This window comes from Hemicordylus capensis, chromosome 4 (genome assembly GCF_027244095.1).
Source record: "Hemicordylus capensis ecotype Gifberg chromosome 4, rHemCap1.1.pri, whole genome shotgun sequence".
Classification (NCBI taxonomy): Eukaryota; Metazoa; Chordata; class Lepidosauria; order Squamata; family Cordylidae; genus Hemicordylus; species Hemicordylus capensis.
In genome coordinates, this window is record NC_069660.1 from 442,633 (window position 1) to 469,355 (window position 26,723).

At 57.3% G+C, this 26,723-nt stretch overlaps 1 protein-coding gene across 1 annotated transcript in view; it reads left to right on the forward strand.

The window, feature by feature from the left end:
* The first annotated feature begins 572 nt into the window (after positions 1 to 572).
* LOC128322123 (uncharacterized) overlaps positions 573 to 26,723 on the forward strand; it is a 54,671-nt gene continuing 28,520 nt past the window's right edge. Inside the window, exons 1-2 of the mRNA XM_053242871.1 lie at positions 573 to 776; positions 8,925 to 9,531. Of these exons, the coding sequence (XP_053098846.1) occupies positions 573 to 776; positions 8,925 to 9,531 (811 nt within the window). The remainder of the gene's footprint in view (positions 777 to 8,924; positions 9,532 to 26,723) is intronic.

Sequence of the window (26,723 nt, forward strand, 5' to 3'; positions counted from 1 at the left end):
CTCAAATCACTTCCAGAGCACAACTTTGCACAAATGGATACTGTAACAGGCTATTGACTATTGTCTCATTAATTCCCCCCACAAGCCTAAAAGTTGTCTCAGGGCATTCAGCCCTGTTAGCAGATTAGCAGCAGGGAGCAGGGCAAGAGCTGAGGGCAGCAGGGCGTGTCAGCCTGGGGTGGGGTGGTGAGCCTCACGAGCCTTCAGGCTCTCTCTGGACATTTGAGCTGCTCAGGCCAGGAAGACGCCCCCCCCCCGCCCAGGGGAAACTCCCGCAGACGGCATCTTTGCAAACAGGACCCCTCCGGGCTCATGCGTGCTTGGCCCAGAGACTGCGGCCAGGGGGCTCACAGATTCAGTTAGCAGTTCATGCCACTCCTTCGGCCGGAGCGGTTTTGCTGAGGGACGTGCGGAAGAGATGAAAGCACCACAGAGCAAGTTGGAGGAAGCTTTTAACTTTCAGCTCTGACAGACAAAGGCAGCCAGAGCAAGCAAGAGACGGAGAACTGAGCGAGGAAGGAAGGAAAAGCCAAGCCAAGAAGACGCAGCAGCTCCAGCAAATGGGACAAAGGATGGAAGCCATCCATGCCGGGAAAGGACTGGAAAGTGGGGAGCCCTGCTGCGGGGGCGGCGTGAGCCCCATCTGGCTACCCCCCTGCCTGCGGCAAGGAGGAGAGCGGCTGGCAGCCCCCGAGAACTTTGGGACCCCAGAGGCATTCACAGCAGAGCAGGCAGACGTGAAGGCCAGACTAGAAGGGGGGCCTCAGCCAGGTGGCGTGGGAGGACGATAGGCCACCTCAGGATGCCTCCGAGTCCCAGTTGCCGGGGAGTCTCAGCAGGAGGGAGGGCCGGCCCCCTTCAGCTCCTGCCTGTGGGCTCCCCAGAGGCGGCATCTGGTGGGCCACTGTGTGAAACAGGAGGCGGGACTAGAGGGGCCTCCGTGGGCCTGATCCCGCAGCAGGGCTGTGCTTCTGTTCCTTTGGAAGAGGGCCTGCCTGAGAAGGTTGTCCTCACCCCCTGGAGTGGCCCCCTGGTCAGGGGGGAGTGCCCACGCCTTCTGGCTTGCCCTCTCCCCAGAGGCATCTGGTGGGCCACTGTGAGGAACAGGAGGCGGGACTAGATGGGCTTCCTTGGGCCTGATCCAGCAGCAGGGCTGCTCTTCTGTTCTTACCTGCCAGCTGCCTTCCCTCGCTGCCAGCACATGCTGCCTGCTGTAGACCCCCCATCCAGGCAGTAAGAATGTGCTGTCCCGGTAGTCCTTTGAGGGCAGCAGGAAATGTGTCTCCCCCTCTGTGCACGGAGGGCTGCCAGATCCCAGAGTCAGCGCACCTCCCTCCGGGTGGGTGGCCTGGACCAGCTTCTTTCTGGGGCCCCCTTTGACTGGAGCTGCTCTGCCCTCCAGGCAAAAGCCCCCTTAGTCCTGCTGGCAGCAGCACCAGCCAGGGGGCAGGGCAGGAGCAAAGGGCCCGGGCATGGGAGCTGGGCCAGCCGTGGCCCCTGGCAGTGGAGCCCCAAGGAAGGGCTTCACACGAGGGCGCCCTCTAATATTTCCCACCTCTGTGCGGCATGAGTTTTGTTCTGGGCAGCAGGATCAAGGCAGTGTTGGCACACTGACATTCCGAGCGGGCGGTTCAACCTGAGCGGGATCTAAAATTAACTGAGTGGACCTCAGAAAAATGGGCGTGCATGTGCACATACGCAAGCCTTAGGGGAAACACTGCTTCAGACCTCTCTGCAGTGGGAAGAGGTCCCCTGGATCATCCTGACAGGAAGGTGAGGGAGGAGGTTGCCAAAGGTCTTCTGCCTTAGGACACAACTGAAAGGCAGCTGGAGGAGGGGGGCACAGCAGGCCCAAGCGCTGATCTCGGAGCCGAAAGGGCCACCTCCCCCCACTCCCCAAGGCGGGAGAACCTGCCTGCCCAGGTCACAGCAAATGCCCTCCTCGGGGAGGCCTGCCTGGCCCCTAACATGGCCAAGTGCACGCCAAGACCTGCCCTGCCAGCATGTCCCCCGAGGATGGAGTCAGGGCAGTGGGGGCTGGGGGGCTCTGTGGTGTGCAGCCGTGATGGTGGCTTCTGGCCTTTCTGGTCCTTCATCTGTATTTCATGGGAAGGTTTTTGTGGGCAGCCCGGAGAGTCCAGGGCAGCCCAAGGGTCAATATCATAAATGCTTCGCTGAGGGAGGGCAGGATGCCTCCAGGAGGCTATTATTGGACCACTTTTGAAGAAAGCTACACTGGATTCCTCAGAGTTGGCTAATTACAGACCCGTCTCTAATCTTCCTTGGTTGGGTAAGGTGACTGAGCGAGTGGTTGCTTCTCAGCTCCAGGCAGTTTTGGATGACACAGATTATTTAGATCCTTTCCAGACTGGCTTTCGGATGGGCTCTGGGGCGGAGCCTGCCTTGGTCGGCCTGATGGATGATCTCCAATAGGTGATGGACAGAGGGAGTGTGACTCTGCTGATCCTTTTGGATCTCTCTGTGGCTTTCGATACCATTGACCATGGAATCCTGGTTTACTTGATCGGGATTGGGCAGAACTGTTTTGCAGTGGTTCCATTTCTACCTCTCTGGCAGAATCCAGATTAGGGATGTGCACCGGACTGGTCTGGGGCCATGTTAGAGGCCTCTGAACTGGTCCGGATTGGGGCCGGTCCGGTGGTCGGGTAATGTAGCTTTAAGGGCGGGGGGGTAGTACTTACCCCTGCCGCCGCTTTTCTCCCTCCGGCGCTCGACTTTTTAGCAAAGTTTTTTTCTACATTTTTTTCTACATTTTTTCTACATTCCATTACTTGGAATGGAAAACCTGACTGAGAATTGCATTGCGATAGGAAGGATTACAGAAAGTCACTGAAGAAGACCCCACCCCCTGCAGATGGAACCACGGCTGCTGAGAAAACTGCTAAAGAGACGTGGCAACTCAAAGATGCTAAAGATCAAGATCTGATAGCTGCTTCCATGGGTAAAAATTATCTTTCTACCATATGTGATCTTGAGACCTCAAGGGAAATGCTAAGCAGGCTAGATTCCTTGCATATGAAAAAGGGGTGGGCATACACCTTTAACTTGAGAAAGAAAATGCAGAATCTCCAGTATAAAGACGGGGACTGTTTTGCCACGCATGTAGGATTAATGGAAGATTTTTTCTTTGAATTTAAAGCTGCAAGGGAGGAATTTACAGAGAATCAGAAGCTGGAAGCTCTGTTCCTAAGCATGCCTCCCAGCTATAGCAATATAATCGGCCATTTGGAAGTCCACCCACTCTAATCTTTGAGAGAGCTGTGGAAACTATCTCTTCTGAGGCAAGCAGAAGGGAAGTTTTGAATTCTCGACATGAAGATGAATTGGCAAATAACTTTGCTCTTAAGGCAACAACTGGCCATTCCAGAGGAAACCCAAGGTGGGGAGGGAATGCTGCAAGAGGAAACTGCATGGGCCCTCCACATTTGCATACAAAAAGGTCTGGCTCAGTTGCCAAGGTAACTCAATCCAGAGAGAGAGGTCACATGACTGCCAGCAGGGAGACTGATCCTGGAATGAGGCCAACTGGGACTAATGCCTTTAGATGTTTTCTGTGTAACCAATTTGGCCACAAGGTGGCGAACTGTCCCAAGAATCAGACAAGGAAAGCTGACTTTACAGAAAGAGATTTAAAGGATTTTAAAGATGCTGATTCAAATAAGAATTTCAGTGTTTCCCTGTTTCAAGGAGATGGAAAATTCATAGTAGACAGTGGTTCCACGAGTCATATCTCAAATCGTTTGGATTTCTATACTCAACTGTTTTATATTCCTGAAGAGATTGTTCATTTGGGCAATAATACTACAATTAAAACAAAGAAGAAAGACGAAGCAATTTTGTATTGCAAGTTATTAGATGGATCAATTATTGAATTTTTTGTGAAGGATGTTTTGTATATCCCTGATTTCTCAGGTTCCTTGCTTTCAATATCCAAGCTAGAGAAACAATGCTGTGAACTGTATATTAGAAATGGACAATGTATTGTTACCCAGAATGGAGAAGTTTGCCTTGTAGGCTCTGAATGCAAAGGCCTGTACAGCATGCAGGAGCAACCTGTGTCAAAGACAGACAGAGAAAGACCAGCCTGGTCCAAACCTGAACATACCAGCCCAATGAAGTGAACCTTGCTCAGTCATGCCTGCATGAAAACTGCTTGCAACTGTGGCTGGGACACAGGAGCTATGAGTCAATCCAGAACATGAAGAAAAAGGGATTAGCTGATGGCATTGATTTTGTACCATGTAACATTGTGACGAACTGTGTTTGTTGTCTTGAGTCGAAAGCAGTTAACCAGCCATTTCCTAAGCAGAGTGAAAGGAAGACCAGAAGACCCCTGGAGCTGATCCACAGTGATATATCTGGACCACTACCAGCAGCCATAGGTAATTTCAAATATTTTCTCACATTCATTGATGATTTCTCACGATACACAATTGTATTTCTACTAAAGGAGAAATCACAGATACTCAAGAAACTCCAGGACTACGTGGCCATGGTAAGCAACAAATATGGGTGGAAGCCAAAGATCCTGCGCACAGAAAATGGAGGAGAGTATATGTCCAGCTCCACACAGCAGTTCCTGAGAGAACATGGAATTGTGCATCAAACCACGGTAGCTTACAATCCGTCACAAAATAGAGTCTCAGAAAGGAAAAATAGAAGCCTCCTGGACATGTTAAGATGCATGCTTGCTGACGCACACCTCCCACAGAAACTCTGGGGAGAAGGCATCATGACTGCTACATACATACAAAACAGAATGCACACAAAGCCTGTGGGAACAACACCATATGAACTTTGGCATGGTCATAAGCCGTCCATGACACATTTGTGTGTCTTTGGAAGCACGGCTTACTCATACATCCCAAAGGAAAAAGGAATAAGTTAGGGGCTAGGGCCACAAAATGGATTTTTGTGGCTACTCAGCGCAATCCAAAGGCTACAGAATTCCGGATCCTGATACCAACAAGATAACCATAAGCAGATCGGTGTGTTTTGATGGGAATGAAAGAGCTACATCTTCAGAGGGGGCCTACACTGAAGCAAGCAACCAGACCAAGCACCCTGATGACTAGATTATGCTTCCTGATCTCAGAGGAATTGAGGAGGAGGAGACAGCAGATCCAGATCCAACCACGCTCAACACAGAGACCCCCAGCGATCGACCAGATGCACCCAAGGTAATGGGAGAGACCACAGAGGGTGAGGTGAGGTGATCAACGCGCTCAAACAGAGGTGTTCCAGCCCCAAGACTGTCCTACCTCGCAAGAACGGCGGAACAACCAGAACCCTCATCATGGGAGGAAATATCCCAGCTACCACAACCAGAAGCCCAGAAGTGGAAACAAGCTGCAATTGAAGAGCTTGAGGCTCTACAGAAAAACAAAACCTGGACTCTTACTAAGTTACCTCAAGGGAGGAAGGTTTTAGGCTGCAAATGGGTTTTCAAACTCAAACATGATGCTGATGGTGAGATTCAGCACTACAAAGCCAGATTAGTAGTGAAAGGATATTCACAGAAATATGGAGAAGATTATGATAAAACATTTGCATCAGTGGTTAAACACACGACAGTAAGGACTCTGTTAAGTATTGCTGCTAGCAAAGGAATGCACGTTGAACACCTAGACGTGAAAACTGCATTCTTGCATGGCGAACTAGAAGAGGACATTTACATGCAACAACCACCAGGTTTCTTAGAGAAAGGCAAAGAGGACCTTGTATGCAAACTGCAAAAGAACATTTATGGTTTAAAACAGGCTACCAGAGCATGGAACACAAAACTAAATGATATGCTGCTTCAAGCAAACTTCAGAAGAAGTGAAGCTGATCCCTGCCTGTACACGAAATGCAAAGATGGCAAATGGACTTACATTTTGGCATATGTTGATGATTTGATTCTTGCCTATGAGAATCTAGATGACAGCAAGGAAATAATGCATCATCTGAACAGAGATGTGGAAGTCAAGCAACTTGGCAACATTGCACACTACTTGGGCATTCAAATACAAAGAGAGAAAGATGGAAGTTTTCTCATCAATCAAGAACAGAAAAATTAAAGACCTGATAAATCTGCTAAGACTGAAGATGGGAATCCTACACCAACTCCAATGGAAGTGAACTACATAAAGCAAGAAGATCAAACTGAGCCACTATCTGACAACCATAGATATCGTGAAGCATTGGGTAAGCTTTTATACATTAGTACACTCACTAGGCCAGATATTAGCACAGCAGTTGGCTTACTTTGCAGAAAGACTGCATCACCAACAGTCAAGGACTGGAATGCAATGAAGAGGCTTGTTAGGTACCTAAAGGGTACTGAACACTTTAAGCTCCAGCTGCCAGCTAACAGTCAACCAAAACTAGAAGCATACGTAGATGCAGACTGGGGTGGAGATCTAACAGAAAGGAAAACCACCAGTGGTTACATAATTTTCTATGGAGATGGAGCCATAAGCTGGTCAAGCACCAAGCAAGACATAGTAGCATCATCAACCACTGAAGTGGAATATGTATCAGCTGCACAGGGCTGTCACGAGATACAATGGCTGTGTCAACTACTGACGGACCTAGGTACAGATGTACCACAGCCCATACCAGTGTATGAAGAAAACCAAAGCTGCATTCAGCTCTCCAAACAAGAAGATGTAAAGAGGAGTACCAGACATATTGATGTGAAGTACCATGTAGTGAGAAGTCTGCAGAAAGATGGACTAATCAAGCTGATCTACTGCCCGACAAATGAAATGCTTGCAGATACACTCACTAAGCCACTTCCAAGACCCTGCTTTGAAAAGCTGAGAGAGAAAATGAATCTTGTGAACTGAGTCACAAGACATCGAGAGGGGGTGTTGGAAGTGAAGGACTTTGCGCTGTCTCTTTTCTCAATGACAGCAGAGGACAGACTAGTGAATCAGAGTGCTAGAGTTTCAACACATTGGTCATCCCTCCTCTACTGCTCTGACACTATCCCTTTGGAATGTAGATTGCTACTCTTAGGGACACTTCCTTCCTTCCAGCCACTTCCTTCCTCTCTCCCCTTTCTCTTCCTGTTCCTTCTACCTTGCAACATGCAAGCTCCTCTCCCCTGCACCATGTGTGCAGAGAAGATGCAGAATCCATCTGCATCCAGCTAGCTAGCTAGATTAGAGATCTTAACTCCTCACTTTCCTATCTAGAATGGAGTTCCTTAATAAATGCCTTATATATTGATTTGAAACTATGAGCTGGCTCCAAGTTACTTTACTCTCAGCATAGACGCATGCCTAACTAAATTCTGCTGTGTTGTGCCTCTGTGTACTCTGCTATAATGAAAAAGGGTTTCTCCTACCAGAGAGAATTCCCAACAGTAAGTACTACCCCCCCCGCCCTTAAAGCTACATACCCCCCAGTGCTGGACCGCGCCTCTGTGGTTCCATGCACATCCCTATTCCAGATGGTGTCGCCTGGAGACTATTGCTTTGAAAAGTGAGAGCTGAAGTGTGGGGTTCCACAGGGCTCCATACTGTCTCCAATGCTTTTTAACATCTACATGAAACCGCTGGGAGAGATCGTCAGGAAGTTTGGTCTGGGGTGCTATCAATATGTTGATGACACCCAGATCTATTTTTTCATACCGACTTCATCAGGAAATGGCATTACCACGCACTGGCTGCCAATAGGTTTCTGAACAAAAAAGAAAGTGCTAGGTATTACCTATGGGTATTACCTACCCCTTAACGGCTTAGGCCCAGGGTATGTAAGAGAGCGCCTTCTCTGTCGTGAACCCTGTCGCCAATTAAGATCATCTGGAGAGATCTGATTAAGGGTGCCGCCAGCTTGTTTGGTGCCAACTCGGGACCAGGCCTTCTCTGTGGCTGCCCCAGGGCTTTGGAAAGCGCGCCCTGCTGAAATAAGAGCATCTCTGTTTGCTTTTAGGAGGACCCTGAAGAGGGACCTGTTTTCCCAGGCCTTCAGCTGAGATTCTGGCAAGGGGGGAGCTCAGTAAGAGAAAGGGGGTCTCTTTAAATGCTGGGTGGGGGCTCTGCCCTGGCAAACCCTAGCTCTTTCTTGGTGCCCTCCCTCTGGATCTGGGAAGGAATTACCCCCCCACACACTTTGGAGGGGCGACACCCACGTGCATTTTAAAGGGCCCCTTAAAAGAGGCAACATGGACACATCGACTGAGCCAAGAAGAGGCCTTGATGGGGGCACAGTGGCTGGGGCGGGACCCCTCAGCCTGGGATCATCATCCCGGGGGCCTCAGCGGTGAGCCAGCACTCAGGTCACCCTCAGGCAGTTGGCCCCTGGGAGTGAGGGAGATAATGAAGGAAATAGGGAGGGGGGAGCTGGGGGCCCTGGTCCTTTGAGCCCACCACCCAATTATAGCTACCCCAGCGCTGCCCAAGGGCACAGTTGCTGTGGCACCGACCAGAGAGAGGCCTTAGGAGTTTTCCTAATGGACAAGAGCTCCAGGCGACTTGGGCGTCAACACAGAACTGCGTTTCACCCTAATTTCCCAAAGCGGTTTCCAGTAAACACATTCAGAGGAACAAGAAGCTCCGCGGAAAAGCTAGCAGCACACGGGGGCCTTAAAGACGCGCAGAATCGACCAGCAAAAGCCCTTCTGGACTACGGGGCGGGGCGGGCGCCGGTCCCTCGGGGAGAGGCGGCCACAATCGCGGCGGCGGCGGCGGCGCCACCACTGAAAGGCCCGCGCCGCAGCAGCAGCTCCTCCTCTCCAGGGAGGTGCTCTCCGTGCAGCCTGAGCAAGAGCGAACGCCTCGTTCGCGCCACCGCCGAGCAGCTCTCCTTGCAGGATCCAAGCGCTGCTCTCCAGCCGCGGGCGGGCGGGCGCTCCCCGTCCCTGCAGGTCCGGCAGCCTGCCTGAGAGGAAGCCACGGGCCCGCGGCCGCCGCTAGAGGGAGACCAAGGGCCGCCGCCGCCGCCGCCGCGGAGGGATCTGGAGTCGCCACGAGAGGGGAGCAGAGAGCACCCGGAACCCCTCGGGGTGGGGGCCTAGGCTGGCTGGACGGACCCCGGTCCGGACCTGGAGCCGCGAGCCCCCCCCCGCTCAGAGGCGCGCCTTCCTCCTCCTCCTCCGGTGGCGACAGAGGCAGCCACCCAGCAGCCCTGCCTCGTGTCCATCCCCGTGGCGCTTGGCCTGCTGCTGCTCCACGCGCACGCACGCACGCAGCCTGCTGCTGCTGCCCACGAGGTTGGCTGCCTTCCGCGCGCCTCCCGCCGTGGAGGGGACGGGCTCGCCGGCTCTCTCTGCCCGGCCGTGCGCTCGCGCGCTCCATTGGCAGAGCCGGCTGGGCGAGGCAAGCGGCGGCTGCCCTGGCTCCGGCAGGAGAGGATTGCCTCCCGCTCCCGCCGGCCCACCCCCAACCCGCCGCCTCTCGCTCCGCCCGCCACTGGGATTCGGCCGCGAGCTGCCGCCGCCGCCGCCGCCGCCACCACCAGGAGATGCCCTTTTCCCGTCGCCGAAGCGCAGCCAGCTGCCTCCCTGCTCAGCCTTGGCTCGAGGTAAGAGCCGGTCGTTGCGCCGGGCCAGGAGGTGGGCGTCCGCCCCGTCGGGTAGTCACGGAGGGCGCTGCCGCTGCAACTTCCCGCCGCCGCTTCGCAACTTTGCCGCCGCCGCCGCCCTGCTGGTGCTGCCCGGGAGGGGGCGGTTCCCGCCCCGTGGGGGTCGCTGGGCCTCGGAAGGGCTGCTGCCCGAGCACGTGCGGGGTTGCGCCCCGTTAGCCCAAGCGAGGAGGGCGGGGCGGGGCGCTCACCTGGCGGGCAGACCAGCTTCTGAGCCTCGGATCCTGCTCGTGCCGGCCGAGGCGCTAGAGGGCGGTAGTGGGCCCCGGCCGCGGTCAAAGGAGGAGGTGGCGGCGGCGGCGGCAAGGCTGAGCCTCGTATCCCTGTGATTGTAGCTCTGCCTGGCCGGCCTCGCAGGGCTGTTGTGAGGTGCAAGTGATTCTTCTCCGAGCTGTGCGGAGGAGGACGGGCCGGACCCGCTGCTCTCCTCTCCTCCCGTCTGTTCACGGCGCTTCCCCCCGCTCTCCCTCCAGCAGCCCCCTCCCTGGTGCAAGAAGCGGAACTGCAGAGCAGGGCTGCCCTCCCCATCCCAAAGGCCTCTGGGTGGCGGCCGGGGGGGAGGGGCTCTGCCAGAGGCGCCCCCCCCCGCCGTGCCAGCCTCCCCCATGCTTCAGACCTGTGGGGAGTTCTGGCCCAAGCGACCCCACTGGCTGCTCTGCTCCCCAGGAGGAGGATCTGTCCCGGCTGAAACTCGCTCAGCTTGGCCGCCCCAAGGGAGGAGAGCTGGGCTTGTGGTGGCAAGCAGGGATATTCCCGTTGCGAGCAGGGCCTGCCCTGGTTTGCATTTGAATGGGAGGCTCCGTGTGTGAGCAGTGGGAGATCTTCCCCGGAAGGTTCTGGGCTCCCTCGCTGGCGGCAGCATCCCCAAGATAGGGCTGGGAGAGAGAGTCCTGCCTGCCCCTGGGAGAAGCTGCTGCCAGTCTGAGTAGACACTGCTGAGCAAGCTCGACCCAGTCTATGGCAGCTGCCTGTGTCCCTCATGCTGCAAGTCAGTGCCGGATGGTCCTGAGGGGGTGCAGGGGAGGGGCGAGCCTCCCGATGAGGCCCAGTGAGGGGGGGCAGTCCTCCTGTGCTGCTGGCTTCCTGGCGCAGGCTGCGGCCCTGCTTGCCCCGTGGCTGGTGCTGCCAGCTTGGCCTCTGGCTCTCCGCTCCTGGCCACGTTCCAGGGGAGTTGGGCCAAGGTCCCGTTCCTTTCTGCCAGGAAGGCTCTCTGGGATGTCAGCCCCGTGGGCTTCCTGAGGGGCCACTGAGGCCCAAACACGTGCCCGCTCCTGGCACACGCTTGCGGCCCTGCAGGTGCCTCTGGGGTCCGGGGAGGGGGGGCGTGCGAGGACCACCTTGTGCCCAGCGGGCTGTTCTTCACCAAGCAGCACCGCGGGTGGCAAGAGGCCCCCGGGAGCCTCCCCTTGCTGGAACCCGGCGCCAGACTTCTGGCGGGGCTTCTGCAGCTGGGGAGCCGGGCAGCAGCAGCAGCAGCAGCAGCAGCAGCAGCAGCAGCAGCCCTCCTCCCGGGATGGCCTGGGGGGACTCTGCCCCCAGCTCCTCCAGGCTTAGGGTCGGGGTCCCAGCACCTGCGGGCCGCTCTGCTCCGCTTTGCGAGTTGTTGTTGACTTGGGGCTTCTGGTGAGTTCCTGCTGGGGGCTGCTCCTCGGGGGCTCCGTCTCTGGGCCGCGGGGACGCCGCTCTGGCTCTGGCGGTGGAATAGGGCTGTGGAGCAAGACCTGTGTTTTTGTGGTGCGCTGCGGGGTGTGTGTGTGTGTGTGTGTGCTTTTCTGACCTCTTCCTTCCAGGCATTTGCTGGGACTGGTGGGTGGAATGAGGTGGGGAAGGAGGGCGGATCTCCTCCTCGGCTGCTCCCCTCCCGCCCCTGCCTCTGTCTCCAGCCACCTGGCTGTTCTGGGGGGCTGAGGGTTCCTGCTGCTGGTGGTGGTGGTGGTGGTGGTGGTGTGTGGGCCTTTGCTTCTGTGCTGACGGGCAGGCAGGCAGTGAGTGGAAGGCCCTGGCCGTGCTGCCCACTTGGGTGCAGATCGACGGGGGGGAGGGAGGGGCTCTGTGGCACCCCAGCCCCCTCGGCTGCCCTCTGTTGCTTCTGGATGGGTGAGTGAGTGGGGGGCCTGCCTGGCGCTGCCCCCCCCGGGCGTTCTCCCTTTCCTTTGGATCCTGCTGGTGGCAGCTGGGGAGCTCCCGGGGTGGGGTTCTTACCTGAGGGCTGCTCTGGGGGCGCTCGTCTTCTCGGGATCCAAGCAGAGCCCCTGGGGTCTGGTGCCAGGAAGGTCCCCCTCCCCAGTGCCACTGGGCGGCTGGTGTCCCCGCCGCTTCGGGGTGGGGGGGTGGCAGGGGGCCTGCTTGGCGGGCCTGGCTCCCCTGGACCGCCCAGCGTGTGTGCAAGGGGGAAGCTGAGCTGCTGGTCTTCTGCTGGTGGGTGGGGTCCTGCTTGCCGGAGGCGGCAGGGATCCCTTGGTGGGGCCGGGGTGTGCCCACTGCCGGTTAGGGTTAGGGTTAGGGTTAGGGTCGCCCTGTGGGCAGGTCCAGCGTTGCTGACACTCCTCACACCCCACTCTGGATTTGTTGTGATGGTCTGTGGTTGGTAGTGAAAGCTGTGGCTGGCAGAGGAGCAGGAAGCTGCTAAGTGGAGCCTCTGTGTGCAGAGGCAGTCTATCTCAGAATGTCAGGCACTGGGGAGAACCATTGCCTTCGTGCCCTACATATGGGCTTCCCAGCAGCTTCCGACGGCCACGGAGGTTGGATTTGGGGAAGAAGGCGTCAGGATTCAGGGAGGAACCCAGCTCTTCTGTGAGCGTGGTCTGCAGTTACGGGCCACCTTTCTCCTGAAAAGGTAGTCTCGCTGCACCTGAGTGGCCCAGGCTGGCTGTGACCGTGCCAGGGAAGCCCCCCTGCCGACCAGAGGTTCTCTGGCGTGAGGCCAAGAGGCCCAGCTCATGTGGCTAGTAGCCTGCCCAGAGGCAGCCAGGCAGCAGTGGTGCTTGCTGGGTGGTGCCGGGTGGGCGAGGAGGTGGCCCCTCCTCCCAGGGCCCCTTGGATGGGGCAGCATCGACCTCCGGCACTGGCTGGCAGCTTGTGGCGGGCTTGGCGCGAGGCTCCCTGGGGCTCCGCTGGGGAGCTCTTGAGCAGAAAGAGGCCCCCTTGACAAAGTGTACAAGGCGGGCTCTGCTGGGCCAGGAAAGCCTCCCAGGTGGTGCTGGGCCCGCCGGGCACCAAGGCGGCCTTCCCAGCCTGGCTGGAGGGGTCAGGCCCTGTCTTGGGTGGTTCCCAGCTGATTAGGACCAATCCTGGATGGGCCGGCATGCCGGGAGCAGCTCTCCCCCGGGAAAGGTCCCCAAAGCCGTCTTCCCTCTCACAGGGATCCCCAGATGTGGTTGACTACCGCTCCCAGAATCCTCAAGCAAAGGCTATTGCAGCTGGGCATGCTGGGAGTTGTAGTCGACAACGTCTGGGAATCCCTGTTAGGGGAAACACTGCCCCAAATGCCACAGTCGTCCAAAGGGAGACCGGGGCGGGGCGGGGCAGGGGGGGTCAGAGCCTGCAGTGGGAGCCTCTGTCTGTGGCCCCCCAGGAGGCCCGGATCCCTCCCCAGCCCACCAGGGGGCCGCCCTTCTGCCTCGGGCCGCTGTGGGTTGTGTGGGTTGAGGAGAGGAGCTCCTTGTGCTGCCCAAAGAGGCAGCCCAAAGAGGCGGCCTGGAGCAAGAGAAATGGGACGGAAGCTGCCAGGCGCTCCTTTCCCCCAGGAGGGAAGAGGCTGCCGCTCTCCAGAGCCGCATCCGCCTTCCTGAGGGCAGCTGGGCAGGAGCTTTGCAGAGGCTCCCTCCAGGAAGGATCCTGGAGACACGGTGGGGTGGGGTGGGGTGGGGGCTGGCGCAGGTCGCTGGCAGGGGTCGCCTTCCAACCCCCCCCCCCCGTGGATGGACTCTGCAGGGCCTGGCGGGGGTGGGGGGTGCTCAGGGCAGAGTGCTCTGGCCCACCTTGTGGCCGCCGGAGGGCTTTGGTTAGCAAGGCTGCTCGGAAGGGAGGCCCTGGCGCCTGGAGGCGGTGGCTCTTTCAGCCCGGCCTTGGGGGGGAAGGCGCGGCCAGAAATGCTCTCCGAGCGCCCAGGGGCCCCCCCGCCCCCCCCGGAGCTCAGAGCAGCCAGCTTGTCAGGCTGGCCGGGCGGAGGAGAACCTGCTTCTGGGCCGTGGGCAGCAGGCTGGGGGCGCAGTGAGGAGCCAGAGTGCTGGGATGGGGACCCGGCTTGCGCACCCTCCGCTGTCCTCGTCCCTGACTCGGAGGGAGCTGCACCGCCAAGCTAGCCCACACTGCTCGCCGGCACTCCCTGGCCTGCTCGGAAACGGGCCCCTGAACGGAGTCAGCCACGCCTGCGCCACGCATGGGGGGTGTCAGGCTGTTAATCATATGGTGGGGACGCCATCCTGGAGAGCGAGGAACCGAGTGAGATCCATCTCCGCCCCCCCCCATCTCACCCTGAGCGACCTCCGTGGCTGCTGCGGGCGGGAGGAGTGTGGGTGCCCCTGCCTGCAGCCCAGGACCCGGCGGGGGCGGGGGGCGCTGCAGAAGGCTCCCTCCTCGCCTGGGGCTGCTCTGGGGGCTGCCCCTTTGCCCAAGCCCCCCCCTTGAGGGAGTCACCCACGCTAACCGGCCGCCTGCCTTGCGAGGCGCATCCTGGGGCAGCGCAGCGCCTTGCCTGGGAAGTGGCCGCTGGGCCTGGTGGCTCCCGGGAGCCCCTGCTGCGTGGCCCGTTGGGGGTCCCGAGTGGCAGGCCAGCTGTGGGCAAGCGGGACCCCTGCCCTCCGAAGCGGGCACAGGTCTTGCCGCTGCCGGGCTGCCCATCTCAAGAGGAGAAAGGGGCCAGGCGAGGGAGACCTGGGCAGGGCGGAGCTGGGCTGCCTCCAGCTGGAGGTGGCTGCAGAGCCCTCGAGGGCCGCTCCAGCAGGCTGGAAGCAGGAGGGGCTTCTCTGGGGAGGGGGGCGGTGGTGGGCCACAGGCATTTGGGGCTGGGGCGACAGTGGCCCCGAGGCTGGCCCATGGCTGGTCAGGGTTCGGGTGCCTGTGAACCTCCGCCCAGGCCCCCGTGAGCTCCCTGGAGGAAGAAGAGTGGGGTGGAAAGATCATAGTAGCCAGGATTGCCTTGTTGGGGGGCGCGTGTGTGTGTGTACGTATGCACACACCCAGGCGACGCGTGCAGCAGGGAGAGAGATGCCTGCAGAAGCAGCAACAGAGGATCCGCCAAGGACATTTATTGCACTCTGGATTATTTTCTCAAATCATGCAGGACCTAAAATGGCGTTTTCTAGGCACCAATGCATCAAAACTGGGAGCTGAGGGTGAGGCGGGAGTCGGTCAGTCTGGCTGCAGGGGGCGGCTGGCTTTGGATGGGCAGGCGCAGCGGCTCCACCTGTGGGGACTCTGCCCGTGTGCCTGGGGCGTCTGCAGGGCCCCACCCAGCGCGGCCCCCTCCATGCCTCCGGGCAGCCTTTCTGAGGCCTCAGCTGCAAGGGCTGGGGGCTGGCAGGCTTGTGGCTCTTCTTCTTGTGTGTGTGTGGGGGGGGCGCAGTTGGGTAGAGCAGTGTAAGGGGGTGGGGTTTGGCCCTCCGCTTCTCCCCCAAAGTCCCTTTCCTCCCCCAGCTAGGTGTGAGCCTGACGGATGCGGGGGGGGTGGGATCTGCAGAGGGCTGGGGGCCTCTGTGCGCGGGTGGTGCGTGGAGTGCGCTCCTGGCTGTGGGGCTCTGTGCCTGGAGCTGGGGAGGGGCCTGCATCCCTGCCCTGTGGGTCTAGCGGGGGGGGGGGTCCCAGTGCTGGTCATGGGCTGGGTGCCTGCCCTTCTGCGGGTCTCCTGGCTGTGCAGAGCCTGTGCTTCTGAGGGGGCAGCCCGAAGGATGCAGCCGGGGGCGGAGGGTGGGGGCGGGAGTAGCCGCGGCCCGGGTGGAGTGCGGCTGTTGAGCAGAGGAAGGCGTCCTGTGGCCCCCTCCTTGGGGCAGGGCTGGGATGGGGAGCCCGGCTCCTTGCCCCCTTCCCTGGCTGCCTCTCCTGGCTTCCGGGGCCCTCCCTGGCTGCAGCCGCGGCCTGGGCTGGCCGGCCGGCCGGGAGAGGCCCTGCTTGCTCGGGTGAGCCCAGGCGACCCACGGGGCAGCGGCATGTGCCTCTGGCGCGCTGGCTGGGGTGGCCAGGGCCCCACTGAGGGCCCGCTGCTGCCGTGGGGGTGGGCCAGCCGGGCTGCCCCACAGAGCCTTGGCTTCCGTGCTGCCCTCCCTCTGCCTGGAGGCCGGCTGCCTGCTAACGAGCTGCCAACAGGTTCCTTGGCCCCGCCCGGAGCTGATGAGCCGGCTCCAGGTCCCGCCCGCTGCTGTGCGCTGGGTAATTAGTGCTGGATGGCAGCGGAGGAGACTTTTGCAGCCGGTGGTGAAAAGTGACTCCGTCAGCAGGCTAAGCTGGCCCAGCTGGGGCCGCTCCAAGGCCAGCGACGTGCTCTGGCGACCCGAGGCCGGGGGGGGGGGGGAGGCTGCAGCAGCTGCTGCTTTCCAGTAAGTGGCCGGCTCAGTGCTTTGCATCCCCCCCCCAGCAGCCCTGCTGCACAGAAGCCCTCCTGCTGGGGCTGGGGGTCCCCTCTGTGGAGCGGGGGGGGGCAGCCACTCTCTCAATTCCGCCCTGGGCGGCAGTAGGGGCCAGTGTGCCAGCGAGGGCAGCTCCGTCCAGGCTCCCCAGGCCACAGTCTGCCTTCCTGAAGAGGAAGCCTTTGGCGGTGTGGCCTGGATCTCTCTGCTGGAGGGAGGTCCCTGCCGCCTGCCTGACGGGCAGTCAGCTGGAGGGTGGCTTCTCTCTCTCTCTCTCTCTCTCTGTGTCTGTTTCGCTGGCAGTCCTACTTGGCCGTGGCATACGGGCGCCTGGGGCGGAAGCCCTGCGCCCCCCCCCGCTTCAGAAAAAGCCCCCTGGGGCTGATGAAGGGGCAGCCATGAGGCACTCTGCTGCAAGCCACCCCCTCCAGAAGTGGGTTTGGGGCCAGGAAGGCCAGTCCTCAGTCCAGCCCTTTCCCCAGCCTGAGGGAACGGGGAGAACTGCTGGAAAGCACCTGCAGGCACCTGGAGGGTGCTGCACTGTGGCTCCGTGCTGGGTCAGTGACTCATCGGGGACTTGGGCTGGAGGAAGGTGCTGAGGTGTTGGGCGTTGCCAAGGCCCTTTGGGATGAGCTGGGTGGGGTTTCCTGCTCTCAGCAATGTTCTTGGCAGCAGCCCTGCTTCGAGGTATGGGGACGGGGTTGCTATCATCCACTGTGCATCTGTTTCCTTATCTCAGGGTCCTCTCCAGCAGTCGTCTGGAGTTGAGTGACAGGGACGAGAAGATGGGATTCAGTTGATGTCCTGCCCACCCCACCTGGGCTGGTTAGGGTGAACTTGCCAGGGCGGCAGTTAGTTCGTTAGATGATGAGAGAGTGAAAGGGATTGCTCAGAGGATATGGAGGTTGCAGAGAAGCTGAATGAGTACTTTGCATCGGTCTTCACGGCAGAGGATACTGAGCATATACCCACGCCCGAACCAAGCTTCTCAGGGACAGAGGCTAAAGAACTGAGTCAGATGGGGGTGATGAGAGATGATGTTCTAAACGATCTGGAAAAATTAAAAATTAACATTGCCAGGGCCAGATGGCATTCACTGAAAGTCCTTAAAGAACTCAAATGTGAAATTATCAACCTCCTTGGAAAATGTATGTAACTTGTCTATGCTAGGGATCATTAGGAAGGCGACTGAAAATAAAACTGCTGATATTATAAAATGCCCTTATACAAATCTGTGGTGCGGCCACATTTGGAGTACTGCATACAGTTCTGTATGGATGGCTTTTGGAAGAGCTTATCTAAATTAACGGAGGGACAGGTCTATCCATGGCTACTAGTCTGAAGGCATCAGGCCTCCTCCAGCCTCAGAGGCAAGACGCCTCTCAATACCATTCTCAGGGGAGCAGCAGCAGCAGCAGCAGCAGCAGCAGCAGCAGCAGCAGCAGGAGGGCCACGGCATGTCCTCGCCCCTTGCTTGTGGGCTTTCCAGAGGCATCTAGTGGGCCACAGTGAGAAACAGGAGGCTGGACTCGAGAAGCCGCTCTTGATCCAGCAGGGCTGTTCTTATGATCTTTTCTTGGGCTTGGCGTTGGAGTCTCCAGCTTTTTCGTCCTGAGGACATCAGTGTTCACCCTGGAGCTCCCCCTCGAGAACTTGTGGCCACTGTGGGCTTGTCCCCGTTTGTATTGCTGCCCTCTCGTGGGGCAGGCCATCCTGAGTGCAGGCGGGGGGGGGGGAGGGAAGCTGCTGATCTGGTAGCAGAAGAGATTCACACCCCTTCTTTGGGTTTCTCGTGTCCCCTCACCTTGTCAAGGGCGGGTGTCCCACTAAGATGGCCTGTCTCCAGAGGCTCATGGAGCCTGCCTGATCCCTGCTTGCTCGGGGGGTGGAGCGGGGGCTTCCTGGCCAACAGGGCTGCTGCCACTGCTGCTGATGGCCAGGGCCTTCTTCGCGAGGATCCTCATTCCCTTCTCAATTGTAGAGCCCAAAGGGTCAGGGTCATCCGAGACATCTATGAAGCAACCGTGGAGGCCTGGCTGGAGCCCCGGAGTGGGGTCTCTGTGGCTGTGATGACGGTGAAGAGAGAGCCCTTCTCTGTCTCCACCGTCTCCGCAGAGAGCTGTCCCGTTATGCTTTCTGGGGCAGTGTGGTGCTTGTTACACCTTTGCCCCTGCAATCAATTGGAGGACACCTCTGTGACCAATTTGCGAAGCACAGGAATCGTTTGCATCTGCCACAATTTGGATTCCACGTTACTGGTGCCAAAGGCAATACTGAGTCTGCTCTGTAATCCTGGATTCTTTTCAGCTTGTTCAGACTGAGAACATGGGCAAGATCCTTGTTCTGAGGTGTTCCTTGTTCACAGATGTCCGAGAGGGCATCTGTGTGCACACTGTGTCCTTGCTTAGCCTGGCTGGTTGGGCTGGGGAGTGCTGAATACACGTGTGTGTGTGTGTGTGTGATTCCCTTGGACCTCAAAGCAGCCCTCGCCCCAGACAGGCCTTGGATCTTGCAGCAGCTGCTGGCTGCTCTCCAGTGGCAAGTCGTGGCCGTTTAGCTCTAGCGATTGCTGGATGCAGCTGATTATTTTGGCCCCTTTTCGTCTGGCGTCCAGCCCAGTTGGGGACCGAAATGGCCTTGGTCTCTCTCGTAGGTGGCTTGTGCCAGGAAATGGACCTGGGCGGGGCAGGCTTGCTGGTTCTGCTGGACCCTGGACTGAGAAAGCAGCCGCTGACAGCACCATTGGCCATGAGGGATCCTCTTCTGGCGTGCCGTGTGGAGAGGGGGGCTGGGAGGGGCTCCGTGCCTTCCTGCAGGGTCAGATCCAGCAGCTGTGCTGGGGGACTCCTGCTCAGTGCGTTGGCGGTTGGCCTGTGGCGTCCTGCAGGGCTCCATGGGGCCTCCCGTGCGCGTTTCCACACCTGCATGGAAGAGTGGGAGGAGGCCCCTGGGGCTGGGGGCTGGGCGTCGCCAGTCTGTGGATGACCCCCAGCTTGGTCGAGCTGTGCCCTCCCTAGCTGACGAGGCCACGGACCCCCGGGTGGCGGATGTGGGTGAACCGCCTCCCTGGCTGGGCAGGAGAGCAGCTGGCTTGGGCATGGCTGGCCGGCTGCCTTTCACGGGGGCTGTGCTCTCCTTGGAGGAGCCAGGGTGCCCCTGGGCACTTCCCCTGGGCACAGTGCCGCGTCTGGATGCCCAGCCTTGGCTCGGGGGCTTTTGCCCAGCTTCAGCTGGTGCCCCAGTTGGGGCAGTTTTGTTCCCAGTCAGATCTGGCGATGGCGGTCCAAGCCTTTGTTACCTCTGGACTGGGCTGCTGCAGGCCTGGGCGAATTTTCGGTGGATCTAGGAGCCAGACAACAGGCTCAGGGCAAAAGGATGGGACTTGGCGACAGCTATTCTGCAGGGGGCGGGCAACTGGCTTCTCTTGGTCCCCTCTGCGTGGCTGCCTGGGACAGATTGGGATGGTGTGAAATGCCCCTCTCTCTCTCTCGGAACGTCCTAGTTGAGCTGCCATGGCTCCCTGGGTTTGGCAAGCCCCGGATGATTGTCACACACTTGATGTGGGGCTGCCCTTGAAGACCCTTTTGAAACGTCCGCTGGTCCGGAATGCAGCGGTGAGGGTCTTGAGTGGATCCAGATGCCTGGACCCTATTCTGCGGGTCTTCGGCAAGTTGCCTGGTGGCCAGTTGGCCTGCAGGTGCAACTCAAGGTGCTGGTGTCTGCCTTTAAAGCCCTGCTCTGGTCTGGGACCAGGGTCCCTGAAGGGCCGCCGCTGCCGCCTCCTCCCCCCCCCCGTGAAATCTGCCTGGCCTAGGAGGAGGGGGTTGCCGCTGCGTGGCGTGTGCCGCCATGTGGGATCGGACGGCCTCCTCCTTGCAGGGCTTGGTCTGCTGGGGAAGCTGGCCGGCCCCTCCCTGGCTGACAGAGGCACCTGGCCTCTTGCACCCCTGCCGCCTGAAGAGTGGCTTTCGCCTCTGGTGTTTCCCCTTTTGGTCCAGCAATTTGAACTGAGTTTTAGGCTGCATTCTAGGGATTTAATTGTACTGTCTGTATTGTAAGCCGCTTGGGGACATTGGCGGAAAGTCGGAGAGACTTCTTTGGGCAGCATAAATAGTCCACAGCATGGGAGATGGCCGGCTGGAATCCCGCGGGGAGGTCGCCTGCAGAGCCCGACTGGGGGCGTCTTTAAGAGGGTCTGAGGCTCTCACGGGGTGGCCTCGGGACGGGGGGGGCTGGGCAGCATGTGGGGGTCGTCGTGAAGCAAAAGGCTGCCTCCAGGAAGCCCCTTCCTGACCCCGAGGGCCGGTGTGTGATGGGCAGGGTGTGGAGAGAGGGCCTGCCCCCTCAGCTCTGGCCTGGGGGCTTCTCAGAGGCCTCTGGAGGGCCACGCTGGGGAACGGGATGCTGGACGCGACAGGCCTCCTTGGGCCGGATCCAGCAGCAGGGCTGTTCTGGTGTTCTCCTTGGGTGCTGAGGGGGAAAGGGCTGTCTGGGGCCGGCCGCCCTCTCCTTGGGGAGTCTGCAGGTGTGCCCCTCCTTCCCTCTCTCCCCTCCTCAGACACTTGCCTCCCTGTGGCCCTCCAAAGGGGACGGCTGCTCAGGGTGGGCGCTGCTAAAACGCCCCGGATCCCAAGTGCATTGGCTACACTTTTTGCTTTGGCATTCCAGGGCGCCTTTTCCCTTCACTTCTTTGATTTGGACGGAGCCCGTTCCAGAGTGATCGTGTGTGGGTTGAATTCGAACCTTGTCCCGCCTGGCTTTGTGTCCCAGGGCCCGAGTCTTCTGCCAAGATCAGCACTGAAGCCAGGATGCTTCCCTGGAGAAATGCCACACCACGCCTCTGGGCCGCCAGTGATGACTGGTGGTCACGCTGTTGTGGCCGTGTCCAGGCCGTGTGGAGGCGGGGGTGTGGCGGTGGCCTTGGCTCTCCCCTTTCCCAGGAACCCAGCCCGGGGGGGGGGAAGGGGGTTCAGCTTCGCAGAGGAGGGGGGAAGAGGATCCCACGACTACCTGGGCTGGGCAGTTGAGCTGCGGTCAGTGGGGCAGGCAGGCTTGGCTCCAGGTGGGAGACTCTCCCAAGGGGGTCTGATGCCACCTCTTAGGGCTAACAGCTTGTGGCCAGTGATGGCGGCTGGCTGCATGGTTCCCAGAGGAAGAAGGGGGGCATTTCCCAGCCCTCCCTGGGGACCTTCTGCACGCAGAGCAAATGCTTCTGCCCTGATGGGATCTCCCAACTCCCACTAACCCCACCCGTGCTGCGCTGGTGCGCTCAGTGAGCCCAACGGCAGCTTAATTTTGGGAAGGAGCCTTGTGGCCTTGAGCGGAGCTGGGGGCCGCCTGCTGGCTCCTGTCCCCCCCCCACACCCCATCCCATGGCAGAGCAGAACAGCAGCCCTGCTGGATCAGGCCCCCCCCGGCGGCCCCCCCAGCCCCGGCTCCTGCTACTCACAGTGGCCCACCAGATGCTGCTGGGGAGCAGCCCACAGAGGGCAAGGGGGGGGGGCCCTGCCCGCTCCCCTGCACCTGGTATTCAGAGGCATCTTGTCTTTATTTGTTGTATTATTTTTGTATGTTATTTATATACTGCCCAACTTTGAAGGCTCTAGGTGGTTTACAACCATAAAATAAAATAAAAACACAATAAAACCAACTATTAAAACAATGAGTTAAAACCATTTAAAATGTACAAAGATTACTAAAAGCCAGGTTAGAAAAATGTCTCTTAAGAGCTCTTTTAAAGGCTGAAAAAGATGTTAAGCTACAGATATCTGTACCCCAGCCCAGGAGCGACGACAGAGAAGGCCCACTGAGCCTGAGTTGCCAGCTGACGGGTTGGTGGCCTCTGGAGGCGGACCGCTCTCATAGGGAAACATAGGAAGCTGCCCTAGACGGAGTCAGACCCTTGGTCTATCTAGCTCAGTATTGCCTTCACAGACTGGCAGCGGCTTCTCCAAGGTGGCAGGCAGGAGTCTCTCTCAGCCCTCTCTTGGAGATGCTGCTGCCAGGGAGGGAACTTGGGACCTTCTGCTCTTCCCAGAGCGGCTCCATCCCCTGAGGGGAATCTCTTGCAGTGCTCACACATCAAGTCTCCCATTCAGATGCCACCAGGGCAGACCCTGCTTAGCTAAGGGGACAAGTCCTGCTTGCTACCACAAGACCAGCTCTCCTCTCAATGACCTTAACGTGCTGTAGGCATTGTGCAGAAGATGGCGCTTTCCCTGGTAACCTGGTCCTAAGCCGTTTCGGGCTTTAAAAGTAATTACCAGCACTTTGTATTGGCAGCCAATGGAATTGTTCTAAAACAGGCATTATGTGGTCTCTCTAAAAAAAACTCCAGAGACCAATCTAGCTGCTGCATTTTGGAGCAACTGAAGTTTCTGAACCACATACAAAGGCAGCCCCACATAGAGAGTATTGCAGTAGTCAAGCCTAGAGGTTACCAGAGAGTGCACCACAGTTCTGAGATCATTATCTTCAAGGAACAGATGCAGCTGTCGAATCAACCAAAGTTGAAAGCGCTCCTGGCCTGAGATACCAGAGTGAGACCTGGGTCCAGAAGCACTCCCAAGCTACTTACCTGTTGCTTTGGGGAGGGGGAGTGCAGCCGCATCCAGAACAGGAAGGTCTATTATGTCCCTCAAAGTATGACTCCGTACCACGAGTACCTCCATCTTGTTTGGATTCAGTTTCAATTTAGTATTCCTCACCCTGTTCATTACGGCTCGTAGGCAGGCATCTTGGGGGATGTCCCATTTCCTGATGATGATGATGATGATGATGTCATGGAGAAATAGACTTGGGTGTCATCGGCATATTGATACTACCCTGCCCAAAATCTCCTGATGATCTCACCCCATGGGTTTCATGTAGATGTTAAAAAGCATCAGAGATAGGATGGAAGCTTGAGGGACGCCATACAATAGCTCTTGTTTCAGACAGCAACTATAAGAACGTAAGGACAGCCCTGCTGCGGGATCAGGGCCAAGGAGGCCCCTCTAGTCCGTCCTCCTGTTTCCCACAGTGGCCCACCAGATGCCTCTGGGGAGCCCACAGAGGGCAAGAGCTGAGAGGGGGGCAGGCCCTCTCTTCTGCTGCCGTGGCTCCCCTGCCACTGGGACTCGGAGGCATCGTGCCTCTGAGGCTGGCCTGTAGCCACCAGTCCAGGGCTCTCTCTAATTTTTCCCCTCTGTGGTGTTGGTGTTGGGGTATCCTAGACTTTTCGTGCTGGGGGACTTCAATATCCACTTTGGGCCTGGCTTGTCTGGTGCAGCTCAGGATTTCATAGCGGCCATGACAACTATGGGCCTATCCCAATTAGTTTCTGAACTAACTCATGTTGCCGGCCACTCACTCGATTTGGTCTTTTATTCGGATCAGGAGGGTGTTCCATGGGTGGGGGGATCCGGTGTTTTCCCCGTTGTCATGGATGGACCACTACCTGGTTAAGGTTGGTCTCACAGCCTCAATCCACCCCTGAAGGGATGGTGGACCTATTAGGATGGTCCGTCCAAAAAGGCTGCTGGACCCAGTAGGATTTCAAAAGGCCTTGGAGGATTTTGATGCTGGTGTCACCAGTGATTCTGTCGATGCCCTGGTGGGAACCTGGAACAGGGAACTCATCAGGGCAGTAGAGAAGATTGCTCCTCAACTCCTGCTGTAGGCTTCTCAGAGGCATCTGGTGGGCACCTGTGTGAAACAGGATGCTGGACTAGATGGGCCTTGGGCCCGATCCAGCAGGGCTGTTCTTATTTTCTCAGTGTCCTTTCTGACCTGCTTCAAAAATGGCCCCTTGGTATACTGAGGAGTTGCGGGGGCTGAAGCGGTTGGGTAGGTGACTAGAGCCCAAGTGGAGGAGGACTCGGTTTGACTCTGACAGGATGCAGCATGTGACCCATCTGAAGACTTATGTGATGGCGGTGTGTGCAGCGAAAAAGAGATTTTGGTCTGTGTGCATTGCAGCTGCAGGTTTACACTCGGCAGAGCTATTCCAGGTTGTGAGGAGTTTAGTCTCTGCTCCTTCTATTTCAAATCAGTCCCCGGGGTCATTCTGCAGTGATGCTTTTCATGGGTTCTTTGCAAACAAGATATCCTGTATTCGGGCCAACTTGGACTCCACTATTTCTGCAAGGTCTATGGAGGAGGTGTCAAGCGATCCCTCTTGCAGTATTAGATCTGTGACTCCTGAGGATGTGCACAAGCTGCTTGGGGCGGTGTGGCCTACCACCTGTTCTCTGGATCCTTGCCTGACATGGCAGCTTCTATCTAGCAGGGAGATTGTTGGAGGTGGCCTAGTTAATATCATAAATGCATTGCTGAGGGATGGTAGGGTGCCTCCTTGTCTGAAGGAGGCAATCGTTAGACCACTCTTAAAGAAGCCTTCCCTGGACCCCAGAAATGGATAGTTACAGGCCAATCTTACAATCTCCCTTGGTTGGGCAAGGTGATTGAGAGGTGGTGGCTGACCAGCTCCAGGCAGTTTTGGAGGAAACTAATTATCTAGATCCATTTCAAACTGGCTTTAGAGCTGGCTGTGGGGTTGAGACAGCCTTGGTTGGCCTGATGGATGACTTCTACCAGGGAATCAGCAGAGGGAGTGTGACTCTGTTGATTCTCTTGGATCTCTCGGCGGCATTCGATACCATTGACCATGGTATCCTTCTGGGTCGCCTGGGGGAGTTGGGGAATAGGGGGCACTGCTTTGCAGTGATTCCACTCCTCTCTCAGGCAGATTCCAGATGGTGGAGCTTGGTGACAGTTCCTCTTTAAAACGAGAGCTATCATATCGAGTCCCTCAGAGCTCCATTCTGTCACCAGTGCTTTTTAACATTTACATGAAACCGCTGGGTGAGGTCATCAGGAGATTTGGTGCTGGGTGTTATCAGTATGCTCATGACAGTCAAATCTATTTCTCCTTTTCATCTTCAGGAAATGGCACTCATTCTGTAAATGCCTGCCTACAGGCAGTAATGGGCTGGATGAGGGATAACAAATTGAAACTGAATCCAAGCAAGATGGAGGTGCTTATTGGGGGGGCTCAGAATCTGAGGGGTGAGCTAGATCTTTCTGTGCTAGATGGGGTTACACTCCCCCAGAAGGAGCAGGTGCGCAGCTTGGGAGTACTCCTGGACCCAGGCCTCACCCTGGTTTCTCAGGTGGAGGCCATGGCCGGGAGTGCTTTCTATCAGCTTCAGCTGATTTGACAGCTGTGCCCATTCCTTGAAGAGGATGACCTCAAAACAGTGGTGCACCAGCTGGTGACCTGCCGGCTTGACTATTGCAATGTGCTCTACGTGGGGCTGCCTTTCTACGTAGTTCGGAAACATTTTGAACTATATAGTTCAAAATGCGGCAGCCAGATTGGTCTCTGGGTCGACCTGGAGAGATCATATTATGCCTGTCCTGGAACAGTTACACTGGCTGCCAATATGCTTCCCGGCAAAATACAAAGTACTGGTTATTACCTTTAAAGCCCTGAATGGCTTAGGTCCGAGTTATCTTAGAGAGCGCCTTCTTCTGCACGATCTCCACTGCACGTTAAGGTCATCTGAGGAGGTCCGTCTCCAGTTACCACCGGTTCACCTGGTGGCAGCTCAGAGGCGGGCCTTCTCTGTAGCTGCTCCTGGGCTATGGAATGCACTTCCGGCAGAAATCCGTATTGAGTTCATTACTGTCTTTCAGGAGAGCCCTTATGACCTATCTGTTTGGCCTGGCCTTCCAGGGTTTTTAAACAACTGTAAATTGTTTTAAATTGTTTTAAATGGTTTCCCTATTTTTCCAGGATTTTTAGCTGTTTGCATGTTTAATTGGTTTTATTCTGTTTTTATAGTACAGGTTTTAATTATTAACTGGTTTTAATTGTTTTTATCCTGTTGTAAAACGCCCTGTGCCATTTTGGAAGGGTGGTATAGAAACCAAATAAATAAATAATAAAATAAATGGTTTCATCTGTGTGCAGAATGAGTTTTGTTCTAGGCTGCAGTATTAAGGCAGTGTGTGCACACCTGTATTCAGAGTGGGGCCTTCCTGATTCAACCTGAGCAGGATCTAAAATTTACTGAGCAGACATAAAAAAACTTGTGAATGCGCACATGTGCGTATGCCTTGGAGGGAGCATTGCACCAGACTAGTAGCCATGGATAGACCTGTCCTCCATGAATTTGTCTAAGCCTTTTTTAAGCCATCCAAGCTAGTGGCCATCACCACATCCCATGGCAGAGAATTCCATAGATTAATTACATGCTGTGTGAAAAAGTACTTCCTTTTGTCGGTCTTAAATTTCCCGGCCTTCAGTTTAATGGGATGACCCCTGGGTCTAGAGAGGGACAAACATTCCTCTCTGACAACTCTTTCCACTCCATGCATAAATTTCTACACCTTGATCATTTCTCCCCATAGTCACCAAAAAGCCCCAGATTCTGTAGCCTTACCTTATTTTTCTTTTGAATCCCCTTCCTAATGATTCCTAGCATGGAATTTACCTTTTTTACCGCTGTCATGCATTGAGTCAACACTTCCAACGAGCTGCCCACCACAACCCCAAGATCTTTCTCCTGATCAGTTACGAACAGC